This window comes from Zootoca vivipara, chromosome 3 (genome assembly GCF_965207765.1).
Source record: "Zootoca vivipara chromosome 3, rZooViv2.hap1.1, whole genome shotgun sequence".
NCBI lineage: Eukaryota > Metazoa > Chordata > Lepidosauria > Squamata > Lacertidae > Zootoca > Zootoca vivipara.
The window spans coordinates 104,205,144-104,221,517 of NC_142586.1; the positions used below are offsets into that span (position 1 = coordinate 104,205,144).

A 16,374-nucleotide genomic window follows, 5' to 3' on the forward strand; every position below is an offset into this window, starting at 1 on the left:
AAGTTTTTGCTTGTTTCATTGGCTTCTTTTTATGTTGCTATATGGATTGTTCATTGTTGGTACTGGTATACTCTAGAGTTCAGGGGTCCTCATTTGTGGAACGCTCTCCAAGGGAGCATTGTGTCGGAGCCAATTGCTTATCTTTAGGCAATGGGCAAGCCTTTGGCTTATTAAATCCATGGCCTTTTAAACTGGGTGTGTGGGTGTTACTGTTTTGTTTGTAATTCTGTTATGATTTATTGCTCTTTTACACACACACACACACACACACAAAACCGCCCTATCATCCTCAGATGAGGGGTGGAATATAAATTTCATAAATAATAATATCGTAATGCATTTCCTCACCCAATGTTACATTTTTAAAATTTTCCAAGTTGCTAGAAGGCCACATGTGTTAAGCAACTAATATACTGAAATAACAATACCCCAAACAACAATATAACATCCTCTCAGCGACATTGGGGGGAGGAGAAGAAACACACACACACACACCAGCTTTCTCCATCTCCCACAGATTCTGCAAAGTTCGCTCTCTCAGTAGCGAGTCCAGTTCTGGCTCGGCTCTGTGGGTTTTTTAAAGAAAATTTTTACTGGATTTTATAAACAAGGATCATAGGAATAATAAATTGTATAAATAAAACGACCTAGCCTTCTAATGTCATTTGTACATCGCAAAAATAGCATAATAAATTTGCAATAATATCTACAACATATGATTCGTTATTAGTGGTCAATGTACAAACCCTTGGTTTAAATATGTGGAGTGGGTTAAATAAAAACAGCAAGTGGAAACAGGATAGAACTGCTCGATTCTGTTTTGTTTATAAAGCTTCCTATCTAAGGAACCGTGGGCTTCTCGCAGGCGAGCGCAGCTCATCTGTCCTCCTCTCCGTAGGGGGCGCTGTGGAAACGATTCGTCTCTTTCTCTCTCTCTTTCCCCCACAATTGAAAACACCTCCTCCCCAAGCGGATTGAGAAAGACTTGTTGCGCTGCGTCGCGCGAGGTGTTCCGACTCTCACTTCCGCCCTGAAGAGGAAGGGGCGGGGGGAAAGGCAGAACCGAGCCGGATCGACTTCCAGAGAAAAAGGTTGCGGGAAGCAGAGAAAAGGGGAGGAGAGCTTGGAGGCGACCCGATCTGCGCACGCCCCGTCGGTCTTTGCGCCGACTGCGCACGCGCCGGCGGTTGTAACCGTCAGGGCAAGGGAAGAACATCCCCCACCCCACCCCCACCCTGCTCGCGCCGCCCGAGAATTCAAACCCGCGCTCGGGACCCTGCCCCTCCCTCCCTCCCCTCAGCAACCGTCACTTTCCTGCCGTTGCCGGGCAGGGCTTCCCGTCGTCGCCCTTTCGGCCGCCCTCTGCCCCGCTCGCCGCGTCCTGTCAGGGCAAGGGAAAGGATGCCCGGCGGTGCCTTGTCCCAGGCCAGCCCCGGCCCTGAGTGAGGGAAGGCCGGGCCGGGCGGCGAGCGAGCGGGCAAGGGATGTCGCCGCCGCCCCCCGGCGCTGGGTCCCTCCGCCGCCGCCATCGCCGCCGCCCCCGGCGGCTCCCGCTGCTGTCTCTGCCCTCCTCCGGTTCCGGGTGTCGCCCGCGGCCGCCGCTCCGGACCCCGGAGCAACGCCGAGCGGCTCGGCCCCAGCACTGACTGCCGCCGCTTCCCCTCACAGGGCGCGGGACAGCGCGGGCAGGATGCAGGCGCCGCCGCTGCAGTACGAGTTCTTCAGCGAGGAGAACGCGCCCAAGTGGCGGGGGCTGCTCGTGCCAGCCCTGAAGAAGGTGAGGAAGGGGCGCTGGGGGGGGGAATCCAGAAGGGGAGGAAAGGCTGCGCGTTTTATAGGAGGTAAATTCGTGTACCATAGCAGATGCCCAAGGTTTGCTGCATGTTGACATCCACGTGTCATTGGTGACAGCCCCAGATGAGGACAAATACGTGTGTATGTGTATGTGTGTGTGTCCCGAATTTGGACATAGCGCAAGGGAATGCCAACAGGCATGTGTGATAACTGGCAGTGCCCCAGTACTCCGGCTTTCACATACTGTAATCGGTTTTTGGATAGTCAACGTTTTCATGTGCCTGTGTTGACATCCTGCGAACCTGTCTGCTGTGCTCATGGGTGTCTGTATACATAGATACAGAGCCAGCGTGGGGGTGTGGATAGTGTGCTGAACTAGGACCAGGTTCAGATTCCCACTTGGCCATTCTTCATATCATTATCCTTCATTAGATTTATATACCGCCCTTCATCATAAGATCTCAGGGCAGTTTGCGGAATAAAATGCAAGGTAATATATGAAGCTCACAGGGTGACCTTGGTCCTGTCGCTGTCTCTCAGCCTAACCTACCTCACAGGGTTGTTGTGAAGATAAATTGGAGAGGGAGGAGAGCCGGATAGCCATATATGCCACTTTGTGTTGGAAGGAAGGTGAGATATAAATATAAATACAATCAATAAACGGCTGCCGGTATAACACTTGGGTTTTCCACTTCCCAGCATGGTCCTATAGGAAAGCTACTAAATGATCTGACCTTTAAGTACCAGATACATGTGCATATGACTTTAAGCAACAAAATGTTAACTTAAAGTTAAATACAAGAGGAATGCAGAATATGGTATGTTAAATAGGGGGACCTGCTATATAACAGTGATATTCTTTAGGAGAGCTGTAGGTGTGACTATCACTTTGCTCCCAAATGGAAGATGGGCAAATTTTTAAATAGTTCAGATGATACTGAATATTAGACAAATATATTAATGTGGAATGACAGGTTTTTGAGTTGGTCTTTAACTTAGACTGGAATGTTATGAATCCTTCAGATATACCTGCCTCACTGAAGAAAATTATGTCATTTGCTGTTGTATTATATTCCAGTATAGTTGCTACCAATGTGTGTTTCTTGACAGTTAGAGTTAAGTGATAAAAGTCCTGCTCCATCAGAATCTGTATTGAGCTTGATTAGTTTTTAAACATTATTGAGTGATGGCTAGTGCATAATAATAATAATATCTTTATTACGGTCATAGACCAGCAAAAAAAGAAAAGGAAAACCAATAATACATAAAATAGATAGTTCTTGAGTATCATCTTTGAATAATACTGTTTCATAATCCTATTTTGAGTTAAAATTGGGTTAAAATTTAATGAGGGATAGTTCCCTTTAACTATTGTCCGCTGAGAATTAATAGGCGGCTTTATCATTGTTGTTGATTGATGTCACGGCGTGTCTTAGTCTTGACACGTAGTAGCAGAATTTAGCTACATTCTTAGTGCACTCTGGGCTAAAATCCGCTAGTAGGTATCTAGTAAGCGTTTGTGTTGAGCGGCCTGGTAAGTTTTTTACAAGGGGTCAATTATCCCCCAATACCAATGTGTGTTTCTTGACAGTTAGAGAGTTAAGTGATAAAAGTCCTGCTCCATCAGAATCTGTATTGAGCTTGATTAGTTTTTAAACATTATTGAGTGATGGCTAGTGCATAGAATTTAATAGGATAAAGGTGGTATTTGTTTTTGCTAGATTTGTGTTGCAATTTGTTGTTTAATTTGTTCCCTGGGTGCTCGTGCAGATAACCACTTTTTAAAACACAAGCTAGGTTTACTTTTTTACCTGAACATGGTTCATTTTATCTTGTGAGGTTGGTAATATTTTAACCTATACATAATATCTAGGTGCACTGAACAATTATTACTCACAACTTTGAGAAGGTTGCTTTCTTTATCCTAGGGCAGTATTCTAATGATTGGTCTACCAGCCCTAAAATACATGGGCTGTGCTTTATACACATCATGCACCAGTATTTTGAAGCCGGAATAAGAATAAGCTAGTCTCATTATGCATAAGTGTGTTTGTGTAACTTGAAAAGTTGCTTTCCTGATTTTCTCAAAAGATTGATTAGCCTCATTTATTTTTAAAGCAGGGGCATATTGAAGTTATTCTGAAGCTGTTGTCAAACAAATATTAGCCAGAGTTTAAAAATGAGGATGTGTCTAACAGCTATCGTGGAAAATAGACACTCGTGAATTTGTTGTCTTAAAAGAACAACCACACTAGAGACCACAGGAACTTGGTGGGGAAAAGTGGCCTTAGGAAACTTGGTTCAGAGTGTAAAGTAGGGTTGCTGTATTTCAAAAAGTAAGTTGTTGAGCTTACTTAGACAAACCCCAATGTTGTTGAGATTTTTTTTTACCAAACGCCAAAAAAAGTAATTTCTCAGTTTACATGCCAAAGATCTAGGACAAAACGCCACCTTCCGGAAATTCCCCCCAGACGTCACTTCCGCCTTTGAAATCCCAGTAATGTCCTGGACATATGGCAGCCCTAAGTAAAGTGACTAGAGATTCTTGCAGTACAATTCTTTACATGCCTTTACATATTTGCTGGTAATTTGGTGCATGAGATAGTATTAATTAGCTGCAGTGGATGCTGCATTGAAGCAGGCAAGCTGGACTCTGTGTATCCTGAAGATGTGATTCAGAATGGGGGGAGAGAGCCAGGTATACTCCAGGCAGAGGACTTTCTAGTGATGGGCCAATGCTAGTAGGAGTCACCTCAGAGAATTACCCCTTTGGTGTCTTCCCTTTGAGACACCATTGAGGGCTAAGGACCCCACCCACATGAAAGTGACAGATAGATGATGGAAGGACCCTGAGGGAAAAGCAAGTGAGATTACGGGTCAGTAAACGAAAGCTCCCAGATGAGAGGTGGTAGCAGCGTTCAAAATTCATCTGGAGGTACATGCGTGGGGATCCTTGGATCTTGACTGTTTTCACACACCAGCAACACATCCAGTAGAATTCTATCTGTTATATTTTATCTGTGCTATCAGAATGAATTTAAGGAACCAAAACGTTCCATTGAAAAATACAACTTTTGAGCTGTCTGGCCCCTAAAAGACAACTAGACATTCTGTTTTTGCAACTGTGACCCTGGCCTGGTTTAAGGAGCCATTTGGCGCCTAACTTATATATCTTAGTTTCTGGGAGGATCTGTTATTTTCTGTAACAGTGAAGATTAAGAGCTATAGGGAGAAGATTGTAGCACCTGTATACTGCTTTTGTACTTTAGATACCTTGCTGTTGGGGGGAGGGGTAGAAGGGATTCTGGCCATTCTGCAAGCCTGAGGCTTGGTGCAGCTCATTCTCATAAGGCTAATCTATGATGATCATTGTGATTTCTGAATACATAACCTATTTTGCAGAGCTGGTATGTCCATTTTAGCTCCAGGAATAAAGATTAATATTTTATGTTCCTGTTACCTTTAGTTTTCATCTTGATAATTTGTAACTATTAAGTTGTTTCCTTTCCCACTATGCAAGATACACCACTGAACACACTTTACGTTACAGTATATAAGATTTCTACCTCCCATTTATTTTTTTGAATCCACCTATATTAAAGTATAAAGCCAGATGTAACTTTTCAAATTTTCTAATCCTGTGCTCTTCTAACTTCCCTTATTGAACATTAATCCCTCCTTCTTGTCTTTTCAGAACAGCACCATGGTTAATTCTACCCATAATTAACTTTAACTAATACTTGCAAACTCTCTTTTAACCTTGGTTTTATTTAAACTCTGTTACCTTTAAACTAAAGTTAGTGTTAACATCAGTTTAGAGATAACACTTTATTCATTGAAGTACGGATCTGGGTTAATCACTTAAGAACCAGTGATTTCAGTGTGATTTATATTGGGTTATATCAATGCCTTTTTAGTGCTTGACCCTGGGTCAGTAAGCCAGGGAGTATAAAATAAAGTTTTTCACTTTTCATTTTACGTGTTAAGTTGTATTCTAGTCTAAAATGTTCGCTAACTTCATTTTACTTGGGACATACATACTTCAGATTTCAGTGGACATCTAGCTTTGTTATGCAGTGGGACTGATTAGTTGTCTGGAGGAAATAGTTTTACAATATTCTTATATGTGGTGGCATTTAGAACAAATGTGACTTAAAGTTCAGGCCAACATTTTTTGTTAGTCCTATTATTTGTGTACATAGTAATGTGTTTTATCCTGTAAAAAGAATGGACAGTATATCCAATGTTAGTCATACTTAGAATACGTATATTCATTGAAATAATTGGATTTAAGTTCTGAAATCCATTGACTTTGATGGGTCTACTCTGAGTATGACATAGTTGGATACCACCCAATATAAGTAAGGTTTAATTTCCCTATTTTAGAGATAGAATGACAGCTGTTAAATATATACCGTCAAAAGCTGAAATATGGAGTGCTTGACAGCATAGTTCTATCTGCAAAATTTTAAAAAAGAAAACAGTGCCATGTTTCAGGTGGCTTAAGATGATAAAATACCCTACTCCAACTTGGCACACTCTAAATGTTTTGGACTGCAACCCCCATCATCTCCAAGGAGCCAATGGGAGCTGTATCCAAAACATCTGGAAGGCACCAAGTTGAGGGGTGCTATAAGACTTGCACAAGCACAGCTTAGACTTCATGTATAAATGTCACCTGTTGCATTTTATTAGTTTGACTGTATGCTTAGCAAATGAGTAATTCTAATTTTATCTGTAATGCAGTGGTCTTGATAACTAACATGTAGTGTTGCATTTAACTTTGCTGTTGAAATTGTTTTATAGAGTAACCTTGGTTCTGGCTTGAAATTGAGAATTAAAAATGGCCCCCTCTACATTTAGAAATCCAAAATAAACTTGTTGGAGAGGCCAATACTTTCAGAAAGCAGCCTATGCTGATATCTGTATTCACATCTGTATCTGTTTCATATATGTATTTAGGCTACTACCTGCTCTTCTGGCATGATTGCTTTTAACTGTCTACCATATTGCCATCACAAACATATCCAAACAGTTGTCTCCTTTTATTAACAGAATGGTGCCATTCTGACTAGAAATAGCAACAACAGTATGATCCCACTCATATTTACTCAAACATAAAATCTCACAGAGATCAAACATCCTAATCCTAAACATACTTATTAGGCAGTAAGTATGTTTAGGATTACAGCCTAATTCAGTGGCACTGAGTTATAGATATTCTAAGTGGCAGGCATATATATATATATATATCAGAAAAATCAGGTCTTCATGTTTGGGCAAAGGGCCCAAATAAAGGAAAAAACTCAGGAAGGGAGCAAGAAGTGAAACCTAAAACTGGTGTGAGCCTATTTTAACTGTAAGTGGATTCCTATTGGAATAATCTTAGTGTAGATCTCTTAGTAGTGCACTACTTTGATTTCTTATTTGGCAGGCACTAAATGTTGCTTGCCTTGCCAGGTATAAGGCTAAATCTATAAACATATACTAAAATAAGATCTTAATGGGGGTGAGAGGAGATTTTGGCTTGCAGTGAAGTTTTAAGAGACAGTTCCTTGAAACTTATATATTCACACAAAACATACAAATTCCTTACCAACAGTTGGATACCATTTTTGTATTAACTTTTGTTCTGCTGAAATTAATACTTCTTTGCCATGGGGTGCATTCATGCATGCCTTTTTCTTTGTACTATTTATGTTTCTAAAACAGCATCAGGTCAATTTCAGCTCCATGTGAGAATTACAGCAGTATTACAAATGAATGTTTTCTGTAACAATGAGTAAATTATTGGATGTAATACTGCAATAAGCAAAAATCTGCTCTTATTCCCTTATGGGGTACACAAGAGCCCTTATTGGGTTCTCCATTGGTCGGAGAATATAACAGAGGCCAACCAGAGAATTTTGAGAAGCAAAGCCTTTATTTTTGCTGTTGCAACAGGGTCCTTCCCCTCACACAAGAGATCAAGGAAGGAACCCAGAACAAAAGAGAACCTCCACTTTTATCAGTTTTCCCATCACCAAGAAACACCCCCGAAATACATCATTCCTACATCACAGCTACATAATCAATACCTCACAAAAAAGGGAGGGTTCAAGGTAGAAATCTGAGCACCTTTGACACCTCTCCTAGTCCTCTCACCCCTGCCAGGTGTGAATTCCTAAACACAAAGAGAAATTAACAGTTTCTTAAAAGTTGATCACTATCTTTTGTTCGGAGGAGTCTTCCATTGTGAATGAGATGGCTAGTAGTCTGGCACCATTTATGGGGAAATGTCCAGTTGGCAGAGCCTACAGCTTGCAGGATTATGGCTCCCAAGTTGATAGTCATGTGGAAATGTGTGTGTGATTCTGGTCAGAGAGAGTCAAAATGGTGTCAGTCAGGCCTGTCTTCCTGTGCTGTTTCAGACATATGCCTGTACATTCATGTACATGTTTATGAACAATTATATATATATATATATATATATATATATATATATATATATATATATATAACCTTAACATTTACAACAATACATAAATATATGTGCTCCTGGGAAGGTTTATTGGGCCAGGTGTCATCAGATATGTATGCACATGTATTATTACTTCCACACTTTATACATTTGCTGTAGGCAGCACTTTTGTAAGACCAGTGTTTTCTGTAGTAGTTGTAATGTGTAGCGCTGCTTTTAGATAATAGAATTTCTATTACAGTGGTACCTCGGTTTACAAACACAATTGGTTCCAGAAGTCTGTACTTAACCTGAAGCGTACTTAACCTGAAGCAAACTTTCCCATTGAAAGTAATGGAAAGTGGATTAATCCGTTCCAGACGGTCCGTGGAGTACTTAAACTGAAGCATACTTAACCTGAAGCGAACTTTCCCATTGAAAGTAATGGAAAGTGGATTAATCTGTTCCAGACGGGTCCATGAAGTACTCAACCTGAAGCGTACTTAACCCAAGGTATGAGTGTAATTGGTTCCGGAAGTCCGTGCTTAACCTGAAACAAACTTTCCCATTGAAAGTAATGGAAAGCGGATTAATCCGTTCCAGACAGGTCCGTGGAGTACTTAAACTGAAAATACTCAAACCGAAGTGTACTTAAACCGAGGTATGACTGTACCTGGAAAGGAAATATTGTGCTTCAATTTAGGAAATATTTGCTTCTTAAGCTAAAGCTAATTTCACCATTTCTAGTGGTCATAATGGCACCTGTGACAAAGTGCATCATGGACATTGTCCTCCTAGTTCTCTTGTTTGGGGAACATTACACATTGGGTAATAAAGGATAACCAATTATGAGTGCAAAAGAGTCTACTTCAGTGCAGTGAGATTGCATTAAAGACCAAGTAGTTTCTTCAAGCCTAAAACCATCAGGAACAAACGGTGTCTTTTCGTATGTAGTTGTGACAATGTACAGTATCTTATTTTTCCTTAATTCCAGACATTTGGGGGGAGTTTGTATTGAAATCACAAAGTACACAATGTGCTTTTATCTTCCACTTGGCAATCAGTACAGAGATTCCCCCTCCTCTTGTGTGGGTTTCACCCTTAGGAAAAAGGTCTCCTTTAGTGTTTGGAATTAGAGGCTCTTTTCCTCAGGTTTCTAGCCATTCAGAGAGGCAACCTCTGTTTTGCAGTGGAGAAGAAAGATACCTCTTCACCTTATGCACTGTCTTCCTTGTAATAATGGGTTTAAACTCTGCCATTAGTAATTGGGAAAAGAGCAACATGTTGATGGCGTTTAGGGGTCTAGACATTTTGGCTGGGATTGGTAGCCAGTCATTCACTTGGATCCCAATTGGCAGGGGGTTGGACTGGATGGCCCTTGTGGTCTCTTCCAACTCTATAATTCTAAGTTAGTTGCACTTAGTTAAGTCATGACTAATGTGCCCTACTGGTTTTAGTTAATTTAGTTTGGATCCAGCCCATTGTTTGTAGTACCTAGTGATTTTTCACTTCCTCCTAAGAGCAAAAGTCAAAGCAGTGTTTTATACCAACTGTCCAGTCAGTTGGTTTTGCGGACCACTTATTGTCAGTGTTATTTATAGCAAGTAGCCCCTCTTACAGGCCATGACACTGTTGGATCCTAACACAATATGCAGTGTTGCTTCACTCAACACTAACTTAACTTACGGAATTAGCCAGCATTCAAAATTAAACCTAATCAGTCTTTTTTGTGACTCAAGAGCGCCATCTAGTGACCATGTTCAGCCTGGCATATGGAGGAATGAGCCACATCAGCCCCAGCTGATGTCGCTTGTTCCTCCCACCAGGCGCTGGCGGCAGAGGGAGTTCCTCCACCAGCAGCACCCAGCTCACCAAGGGATTCAGGTGCAGGCAAGTTCCACCCGCGATACACTGCCAGGTGAAGGCGCCATTGCGCTCTGGCTCCCAATCCATTCCTGGGCAATGTATCAATACATCACCCGGGCCTAGGTGTCATCTGCAAATTTGATGAGCATCCCCTCAGTTCCTTCATCTGAGTCATTTATAAAGATATTGGACAACAACAGGCCTAGGGCAGAACTGTGCAGCACTACCACTTGTCACTTTTTTCCAGGATGACAAGGAACCATTACTCTTTGGGTTGAGTCAGTCAACCAGCTACAAATCCACTGAACAGTTACAGTGGTACCTTGGGTTAAGAACTTAATTCGTTCTGGAGGTCCGTTCTTAACCTGAAACTGTTCTTAACCTGAGGTACCACTTTAACTAATGGAGCCTCCCGCTGTTGCCACACGATTTCTGTTCTCATCCTGAAGCAAAGTTCTTAACCTGAGGTACTATTTCTGGGTTAGCGGAGTCTGTAACCTGAAGCGTCTGTAACCCGAGGTACCACTGAACCTCATTCAACCCACATTTTACCAGCTTCCTCACAAGAATATCATTCCAGAGGGAGGGTGCCACTACCGAGAAGGCCTTCTGCCTGGTTCCCTCTGTAACTTAACTTCTTACAGTGAGGGAATCATCAGAAGGCCTTCGGAGCTGGACTTTCGTGATGGGGATAGAGACGCTCCTTCAGGTATACAGAGCCAAATCTGTTTAGGGCTTTCCCCTCAATTAAGAGAAAACAGGAGTGGATGGTTACAAACAGCAAACAGAAGCATCTCATCTCTTCACCTTTGCATGTCTAGAGGTGGGTGGGAATGCACAAGCTCAGTTTGCACCTGCTCATTCAGTAAGTTGGTTTGTCATTACCGGTTGGTCTAAATCAGGCCAGTCTGTGACTCCTCGCTTGTCTCTCTCTTCCGCATAAAGTGAATGCACACGAAGTAAAATATTAGCTAACATGTAGAAAAAGCAAAATAAAAAAATTCCTTCAGTATGTAGAAAAAGCTTAGGCTTGTTTCAGTTTGCACAGACCTTCAGTTTTGACATCCATGAGACTCAAAATGAAACTTGATAATTGAAGCGAAGTATCTTTTAGACAATGGCCTTGTTAGCATGTAATGATAAGTCAAACTTCTGGAGTATATTGATTTATTGTGTAAATAAGCAGCATGCTGGTGTACAATACTCCTCCCTGATGCAAGTAGAGTAAACAACCAAGAAGCTTGGGCTTCCTGTTATGTTTGAATCAGAGTTTGTGGTTTATTTTTTCCAGACAAGTACAGTAACTAGCCAACCTTGCTGATCATGGCTTCTCCAGACTATGATCCTTCATTCAAATATAGTTTCCTGGTTTGTTTATCTGGTTTGCACCAGGAGAGGAGCCATCGGGCTCTATGCAGCAGCACAGTGGAGTCCCAATTTCGCACCCCCCACCCACACTCATGAACCACTTGAAAATTGCTAAGTGACAACGTGAACTACTTAATGATTTGTAGCAATTGTAGTGTGCTGTTCCAGATGCTATATGATTTGCATAGAATTCAAATTGTATAAAATACAATAAAGGGAGAGACAGGAGAATTTTTGTTGCTGCCACTGGCACAGTTGGATCTCACCCAGTTTCATATTTTAAAAGCAAAGTATATACTTGTTTTTTGTGTTCAGAGTCTTGTAAGATGCTCTTGAGAACTTTAGTATGATATGCACATTTGTTTATTTTATGTTGAATGTAGGTTCAGATGCAAGTCCACCCTAAGCTATCATCTACTGAAGATGCTTTGCAGTATGTTGAGGAGTTAATACTGCAGTTGCTGAACATGTTATGCCAAGCTCAACCAAGAAGCTTCCTGGATGTAGAGGTACAAGAAGAGTTTGTAGCTATTTCTATTTATGCACTACTGTTATTTGCTGATGATATATTATTAATTCAGTCATTCATCATTGGATTATTAACACAATATTGTATTAATTATTTGATTCTTCTGTTTTTTATTATTACCTTATTCTGATACCTGGTGAGCTGTTTTGGGTACAAATATATTATGGGAAAGCAGTATATAAATTAATAATGGGGATTCTGATTTTGACCTTTTATTGGGGGTGTTAAGTTTGGAAAATTATTAGCAAATATATAGATTTGTTAATAATGTCTCTGTTCTTACACAAATTAATAATGTTTTCTTAACCAAACTAGATAGCTTTCAGTGACTTAAGATATTGTAAAAAAAATTAAAATGTTATGTGCTGATTATATATTTAGCTGCAATTCCTATTTTTTAAAAGGATCGTGTACAAAAAAGCTTTCCCCATCCTATTGATAAGTGGGCAATAGCTGATGCACAGTCTGCAATTGAAAAGAGGAAGCGAAGAAATCCATTATTTCTCCCAGTAGAAAAAATTCACCCATTGTTAAAAGTAAGTATTCTAAATTTAGTGTAGAAGATGTTGCAAAATTAACAGAATTTACCCATTTGTTCTTCAAAGCTGAATTACAGTACTTCCTATAAAGAGAACAGATTTTTATAAACCACTGTACCTAGATCTCTGATCCTAGCTAGTAACAGATCAAACTAGAATTCAATAAATCTTAGCTGGTGTAATTAGTCAGAATTTGACTGCCACAATCTTACACTTCCCTTGACTTGGAAGCCATACCTGCTTGATCAAGCCGTGGGCATCCAGTCCAGCACTTTGTTCTTATAGTGACCAACCAGGTGTCTGTAGGAAGCCTGCAAGCAGAACCTGAGCACAACCGCATTCTCACTACTTGCAGATCCCAGCAACTGATATTCAGAGGCATAAGCGTTAATATTGGTCTCATATTTTAAAGCCGTCCAGATTGATGGGGATCACTACTACTTGTTGGAGTGAATTCCATAGTTTATATAAACTTACTTTTGTCTGTCCTGAATCTTCAAACATTCAACTTGATTGGGTATCCCCAACTTCTAGCATTTTGAGAAGCAAAAGATATCAAAAATTGTTTCTGTCCCCTCTTACTCATCTTTTAACTAAAAGCCCCAAATGTTGTAATCTTTCCTCACAGCAAATTTGCTCCACCTCCTTGATCATTTTTGTTGCCTTTTCTGAACCTTTTCCAGCTCTACAATATCATTTTTGATGTGAGGCAGCCTTTTTGAGGTGAGGCAACACAGTATTCCAAGTTATACAAACATAGATTTTTATAACAGTATTATGATATGTTTTATGTTCATTATCTTTCCTAATGATCCCCAGCATTAAAAATTTTCACGTTTTACAACTGCAGCACACAGGGCTGGATACAAGTCTATAATAATTGTTGTGTAATTTGACTAACAAGAAATATATTTAAGTTACTTTGTGTGGTGTTAACAATTAAGATGCTCCTGTCACCAGTTACTCAACATTTCAGCAAAAACATTATTGTTGGAACTACATTGTTGTTAACTGTATAAAAATGACCTTGCTTATATGACACAGGAGCAAATTGGTGTAGATGTTTAAAAGCATGAATTTATTAGGTGCATTTGTGTAACCCAACATACTAGAATAAGTTATCTCTCTTTCAGGAAGTTCTGGGTTATAAAGTTGACCACCAAGTATCTGTTTACATAGTGGCAGTATTAGAATACATTTCTGCAGATATCTTAAAGTTGGTTGGGAACTATGTACGGAATATTAGACATGATGAAATTACAAAACAAGACATCAAGGTGGCAATGTGTGCTGATAAGGTAGGTAGAATTTATATTTGTAATTACTAAATGTTTTAGATCCAGAAGATTCCTTCCACAAACAACATGGGTCCATAAACAGAAGGGGCTTTGATCTTGCATGGGTGGAAGGGGGGAAATGATATACAGCCGTACCTTGGATCTCGAACGACTTGCAAGACGAACGTTTTGGTTCCTGAATGCCGCAAATTTGGAAGTGATTTTTCCAGTTTGCAAACTTTCTTTGGAACCCGAGTATCAGTAGCGACTACTGTGGCTTCTGATTGCCTGCAGGAACTTCCTGATGCCAATCAGAAGCCGCGCCTTGGTTTCCAAACCATTTTGGAAGTCAAACAGACTTCCAGAACAGATTCCATTCAACTTCCAAGGTACCACTGTACAGGTAACTCACATTTTACTTTTATTTTACTTAAGCAATTGCATAAGTGAGGCATAATATATAGAGAATGGAGGAAACTCATTCCCCATTTATTCTCTCTCACACACACACACACACCTGCACACAGCTGTAATTGTGGGCTTACCCAACTTCAGGAAAGCAGCAGGAGGGCTTTGGGACACTGCCAGAGCCTTTGCACATTTTCTGCAAATCCTGGTAAGCAGCCCTCCACCTTCTGTGGTGGGGTGGTTCCCGGAGTTCCTGGCTTTATGCGTTTATTATCTCAATGTTCCTTGGCCCAAGTTGTTCAGGGTTTTGTACACCGATAGCAAAAACCTTGAATTAAGCTCAGTAGCAAGTGTATCTTAGAAGACTGAAGTCTGGGGAATATAGAATTTAGATTTTTCTCTTCCCTTTATGGTCATGACATTAGGTACTTTTAATGACTTTAGGTGAAGCAACCTAAACTTAGATGTATGAGTGCCAGTCTCCTAGAGACTGGGATCATACACAGCACAGCTTACCTTCTTCTATATTTGATTTCAGCTCGGTTAGTAACAGTTTTGTTCCCCAGGGCTCGCTTTAACTTCGATTACATCTTTTCTCAAAAGTTATTACTTCCCCCCCCTTTATTTAAATAGGTGTTGATGGATATGTTCCATCAGGATGTAGAGGATATTAGTACGCTGACTTTATCTGATGAAGAACCCTCTACTTCTGGAGAACAAAACTACTACGATCTTGTAAAGTCATTCATGGCAGAGGTTCGACAATATATAAGAGAACTAAATCTTGTAATAAAAGTTTTTAGAGAACCTTTTATTACCAACCCTAAGCTGTTTTCAGGTCATGTAAGTACTATTTAATTTTATTTTGATAGGATTCTTTTGGAAAAGCCTATTCTGTTAGAGTGGTGTACAACCTTAGCACAAAACCTTAATGAGCATAAGCATTTGAAAATAAAAAGATACTGTAGCCCTGTTTACAAGCTTAAATTCATGTGTCCTCTACTGTGTGAGGGGTTGGTTGGATGTATGGAAGCAGGAATGTGCTCATTGCTGCCCTGGACTTTAGATGGAAGGATAGCATATACATTTAATAAATGAATTAGCAAAGCCACTCCATCATATTCTCAACAGCCTGTCTCTGCACACACCCACAAGTTAGTGCTGAACTTCTGTAGCTTGCCATCCATGTGTAAGGGTCCTTGTATGATTTGGAATCCTGCAGAATCAAGGTTGTGAATAACGCAGAGAGCATACACAAATAAAGCAAGCTCCTCGATGCAGACATTCACTTTGCCTGTATGACAGGATGTAAGGCTAGTGAGTGCATCCTTCCTCACCTTCAAATTTAAATCCTGAAAACATTTGTATAAATGCTATTTTTTATGAGCCTGTATAAATGCTATTTGAGGTGCTAGTAGGGACCCAGGTGGCGCTGTGGTTAAACCACTGAGCCTAGGGCTTGCTGATCAGAAGGTCGGCGGTTCGAATCCCTGTGACGGGGTGAACTTCCATTGCTTGGTCCCAGCTCCTGCCAACATAGCAGTTCGAAAGCACGTCAAAATGCAAGTAGATAAATAGGAACCGCTACAGCGGGAAGGTAAACGGCGTTTCCATGTGCTGCTCTGGTTTGCCAGAAGCAGCTTTGTCATGCTGGCCACATGACCTGGAAGCTATACGCCGGCTCCCTCGGCCGATAATGCGAGATGAGCGCGCAACCCCAGAGTCGGTCACGACTGGACCTGATGGTCAGGGGTCCCTTTACCTTTACAGCATTTGTAACCCAAGGTACCACTGCATAGTCAGTCAATCAGGTTACAGGTGCCATCACACACATACATACATACATACATACATACATGTATTTCACTTAAAAGCTTTATCAGACAATCAAGTGACTAGCAGGACAAATTCCTGAAGACTGTTTTACATCTTAATTCATGGTTATATGTGAACCAGCTTGCTTCTGCCTCTTTGGAGACCTGAAATGGGATATTACCCCCCCCCCCTCAAACCTTTACAGGTATCCTGGATTTTCTAATATGGCATTATCAATCCAATTAAGGGTTGGGTTCTAAAGAGCTCTGGTTCCAAGTGAAAGACACATCTGTGCATAACTTGGGGAGAGGGCAGGAGAGATTTTTCTTTAGTCAAACA

At 40.8% G+C, this 16,374-nt stretch overlaps 1 protein-coding gene across 1 annotated transcript in view; it reads left to right on the forward strand.

Moving 5' to 3' along the window:
- Positions 1 to 1,074: 1,074 nt before the first annotated feature.
- Positions 1,075 to 16,374, forward strand: part of SOS1 (SOS Ras/Rac guanine nucleotide exchange factor 1) — a 39,896-nt gene continuing 24,596 nt past the window's right edge. Inside the window, exons 1-5 of the mRNA XM_035111024.3 lie at positions 1,075 to 1,777; positions 11,851 to 11,976; positions 12,401 to 12,532; positions 13,669 to 13,833; positions 14,854 to 15,063. Coding sequence (XP_034966915.1) covers positions 1,691 to 1,777; positions 11,851 to 11,976; positions 12,401 to 12,532; positions 13,669 to 13,833; positions 14,854 to 15,063 — 720 coding nt within the window. The 5' untranslated portion in view covers positions 1,075 to 1,690. The remainder of the gene's footprint in view (positions 1,778 to 11,850; positions 11,977 to 12,400; positions 12,533 to 13,668; positions 13,834 to 14,853; positions 15,064 to 16,374) is intronic.